At 40.6% G+C, this 4,382-nt stretch overlaps 1 protein-coding gene across 1 annotated transcript in view; it reads left to right on the top strand.

The window, feature by feature from the left end:
- LOC101847573 (tyrosine--tRNA ligase, cytoplasmic) overlaps positions 1-4,382 on the top strand; it is a 16,045-nt gene that overhangs the window by 6,576 nt on the left and 5,087 nt on the right. The window contains exons 5-9 of the mRNA XM_005095150.3: positions 276-486; positions 1,154-1,205; positions 2,001-2,183; positions 3,260-3,345; positions 3,916-4,048. Coding sequence (XP_005095207.1) covers positions 276-486; positions 1,154-1,205; positions 2,001-2,183; positions 3,260-3,345; positions 3,916-4,048 — 665 coding nt within the window. The remainder of the gene's footprint in view (positions 1-275; positions 487-1,153; positions 1,206-2,000; positions 2,184-3,259; positions 3,346-3,915; positions 4,049-4,382) is intronic.

The following is a 4,382-nucleotide window of genomic DNA, read 5'->3' on the forward strand; positions in this document are numbered from 1 at the left end:
GGGGGGGTATTGAAAGAGCTTTAATCAGTTGAGATCCTGCTTTTATACACAAAGGGTTTTATTCTCAGATGAAGGGGAGGGACAGGGAAATATTTAATTTGTCATGTACTCGGAGAATACACTGTACTTGTGAGTGGAAATATTTAGTTTGAGAACACACAGTACTTGTGAGGGGAAATATTTAGTTTGAGAACACACAGTACTTGTGAGGGGAAATATTTAGTTTGAGAACACACAGTACTTGTGAGGGGAAATATTTGTCGTGCACTCCCCAGAGAGTACACCCTGGACATGTACCGTCTGAGCTCCATAGTGACGCAGCACGATGCCCAGAAGGCCGGTGCTGAGGTGGTCAAGCAGACGGCCAGCCCTCCTCTGAGTGGACTGCTCTACCCCGGCCTGCAGGCTCTGGACGAGGAATACCTCAAAGCAGACGCCCAGTTTGGTGGAGTGGACCAAAGGAAAATCTTTATGTATGCGGAGAAGGTGAGAGTTTTTTCCTGTCTTAACTGTGTTCTTGTTAATCCGCTCTCCTCTGAGCAGTTTCTTGTCCAGGCGTGCCCTTCAAACCAGATGTTCTGTATTTTCAGGGGTTTTGTGATGTTAAACAATTACCTATGTTTTGTGTGATCTGTAGAGAACTGAGAAATTATAAATGTTGTTGTTGTTGTTATCGATCCTGCAACGGCTGGGCTCTCGCCTTTCTGTCCAATGCCATGTAGTGATACGTGCAGGTTTGCTACAGTTGCTGTAATGTTCCATAGAGTGTTTTGTCAATTTTAGGTCTCGGAGGGAGAATGGTAGCTCTCATGTCATTTAGGGCTGTGCAGTGGAACACGTGATGATTCACAGTCTCATATGCATAGTCACACAAGGGACTCATTGGGAAAGTTCCGGGGGAGAAATTCTAAAAAAGAAAGTCCTGCTTGAAATGTAAATGCTGTGGAACAACATGGTTTTCAATTATTTATTGCTTGATTTCTATATTTTGTTTGTAAAATTAAGTCTCTCCAACTGGCAGGAAGAAACAAAAAAAAAAGGTCTGTCAGAACGAACTGCTATTTTGGTCCTTTCCTGAGGAAAAATGTCCCAAAATCCGTCTTTTTACATATATTATTTTACTCCTTGTTTCTTTTTTGTTGTTGCTTTGCAGTACCTGCCACAGCTTGGTTACAAAAAGAGAGTTCATTTGATGAACCCCATGGGTAAGTTCAGGACCATTGGTTATTATAGATTTTGCAATCCAATAGATATTGCAGTCAAAAGTTGTAGCAAATAATGATAAAACCTTGTCAGAATTGCATGGTTTTAAAAGTGCTGTGTATTGATTTCTTAGTTTCATTTCATTGCTTCTTCTGACTTTAAGTATCTAAATCCAAGTCGTGTTTCTGATCTCTATGCATGCGTGGATTCACCTCCCATGTGGAGAGAACTGGTTTCACTGTTGAGCTCGTCATGCTTTGCGCTGAAGCCATGATATCAGTTGCACAGGTGGTTGAAGGGCGCCGCTCGTAGATCCTACTTCTTTACTTTCACTTTCCCTCTGTTGTTTCTGTCTGTCTGTCTTGACTTTTCCCTAGCACTAAATGACCATTGTTGTGTCGATGTGTTTCTTTTTACTCAAACAAACTATCTAGATCAGTTGCAGCTGAGGGAAGTATCTCCATTCTGTTTGCCGGGCTGCTTTGATCCCCTCTCGGGCTTGGAGTAGCCCTGGCAGGCCAGGTTTGGAAGCCTTCGACCTCCTAAATGGTCCTAATGGTGCGGCAGGAAGGGGGGGATAACATCAGTCCTTAACAGATCTGGGAATGTCTACCTCAGTGGCTTCTCTAGGATTAATTACTGAACTGTGCAAGCAGCTTGCCACCAATGGTGAATTTCCCACTTTGTAATGCGTTTGTAAAATGCTGTAACATAGTTGTGGCTCATATATGTTTTTTGTTTTCGAGAGTTATGACATAATATGGCTTACACATTTTTTAAATGTATCCAATTTGCAGTACCTGGTCTACAAGGCACTAAGATGAGTTCGTCAGAGGAAGATTCGAAGATTGATCTATTGGATTCTGCGGCGCAAGTGAAGAAGAAGCTAAAGAAAGCCTTCTGTGAGCCAGGGAACATTGAAAACAATGGCGTCTTGTCATTTTGTGAATATGTGCTGTACCCTCTGAGGGCGGTTAATGGTGAGTATTTTACACAGTGTGCATGTCCATCTCCAGCCCAGTGACAGAAATATGCAATGTTTGACCCGTGATAAGAGATATGTGCACAACCTGTACTTTTTCATAATGAAAACTCTATTCATCAAATGAGTCTTTAATATGATGTGATGTGGGCTAATGGCCTTAAACACTGACTAAACTTACTTACGTCCATCTCATTCTGAGACCAAATGTTACTGACAGGTAATATGTCCTCAATCATCGGTCTGTGTGGCTCTGAAAAGACCAGACATTGTGGACATTTTCAAAATTGACTTCTGTGCATATTTTCGAAGGTTCTTCTTTTCCTTAGGTTTTCACTCTCTCTTTTGTTGCAATTAGAGCTTCCTGTATAAAAGTGACAGCATTTCAAATAGCACGGAGGTCTGAAGTATGGGTTTTGAGAAAACGGCTTTTGAATATTTCCACAATAAAGAGACTTCCTAGAGAGTGAAAAAAAAAGCTCTGTCCTTCTGTATTTTCAGTTTCTGTACAGTCTTAGTATTCATGCACTCAGCGTTTCCCCAGTAAGGCAATAGAAAATTGTATCTCGTTTTGGTATATTGCAGTAGGAGTAGGACTTGGATATTGGTGTCCGTCTGCAGGAGATAACAGGTTCAGATTCTAGCGCAATGTGGCTGATGTATGAAGTTCAGATTCTAACACAGTGTGGCTGATGTTTGGAGTTCAGATTCTAACACAGTATGGCTGTATGGACTCTATAAATATTTGTCAAAGGAATAAAGTATCTTGTGTAGCATTGGAACAAGGTCATTTGAATTTTTAAAATGTTAATGGTTACAAACCCTTTTGTAGATGGGTACTCCAGTGCCCTCGGATAACTTCTGTTTGTCAGTTATTGTGTATATGGACTAATCTGTTCCAGCAAAAGGCTGACTGGTTATTAACTGCAATCCAACATGAGTAAAACTTTTGTAAATTACATTTTTTTAAAAATTGGAACAGTTAAATAGTCTGACATTGATTTTTTTTTATGCTTTGCACATATTGTCAAAGGGTTGGTAGTAAAATGTACAATTCTGTAATGTGTCTATCAGGGTTTGAAGTCAAGCGGGCTCCTGAATACGGTGGTGATGTCACATTCAAGACCTATGCTGAGCTAGAGACGGCTTTTAAAAATGAGGTATGGTGTTCTCTGTGTTGTTGATGTTGTTGTCACATGGAAGCAATGCTATGCTACTTGGAGCAGCCGTAGAATCAGTTTAAGGCGAGCTTGAATTTTTCACCATGATCATGTTGTAGTTTCTTACCTTGGTGCGCAGTTTCAGCATGATTGATTGCTTTGATAATTTTTATATTTTACATACCCCCTGGGGGTGCTACTGACTGAAGTGTCTTTAGGTCATTCCCATAGGGGAGACATTAACATGTTGTTATGCACAGTAGAATTGTGAATGGACTGATTCATCAATGTCATGCTCATAACTGTGTCTGAACTGCAACAGTGACCCTCTATTTCCGGGATACCTTGATAGTCGAAGCAGACTTTGTGCTGTTGAAGCTAGAAAGGTGAGCAGAGTAAGCCTGATTCCCTGTTAAGACTTTTCTGTTTACGTCCATCCCTTACACAGTTTCGAACGCCGTAAAAACTCTTCTAAAACTAAAACTATGTTTTACAGACTGTGCCGGAATTTGTGACTCAGTTTCAAAGTTGGCTCAACCTTTATGATCCCTCCTTTGTCTCTCTCAACAGGAGGTGCACCCTGGAGATCTGAAGAGTGCTGTTGAATCGTACTTGTTTGACCTCATGGAACCTATCAGGAAAGAGTTTGAGAGTCCTGAGCTGAAAAAGCTCACAGCTATGGCTTACCCAGTTCAAAAGAAAAGTAGGTAGATTTTGAAAAGGACATGATCCTTTTGTTGGAAAACTTTAGTTTTGGAGACAATTTCTGAGATATTATACAGATTTACAGTGATAATATGTAAAGGTCGTCAAAGATATTGGATTTTTTTGGGGGATCAAATTTATTGATTAGTTTGTCGTCTTTTTCTTAGCTGTTGTTTGTAATTTGATTACATAGAGAAAAAAGCAATCAGAGAATGTGGCATTGAAATTTGCAGTGTTTCCGATTTGTTCTTAGATGTGAACTTAAAGGCGTAGTCAAACCTTGTTATATCGCCTACCTAGGGACGAGCATGAAGTTGGCTGTACACGGGGGG

The sequence above is a fragment of the Aplysia californica genome, unplaced genomic scaffold, assembly GCF_000002075.1.
Source record: "Aplysia californica isolate F4 #8 unplaced genomic scaffold, AplCal3.0 scaffold00096, whole genome shotgun sequence".
NCBI lineage: Eukaryota > Metazoa > Mollusca > Gastropoda > Aplysiida > Aplysiidae > Aplysia > Aplysia californica.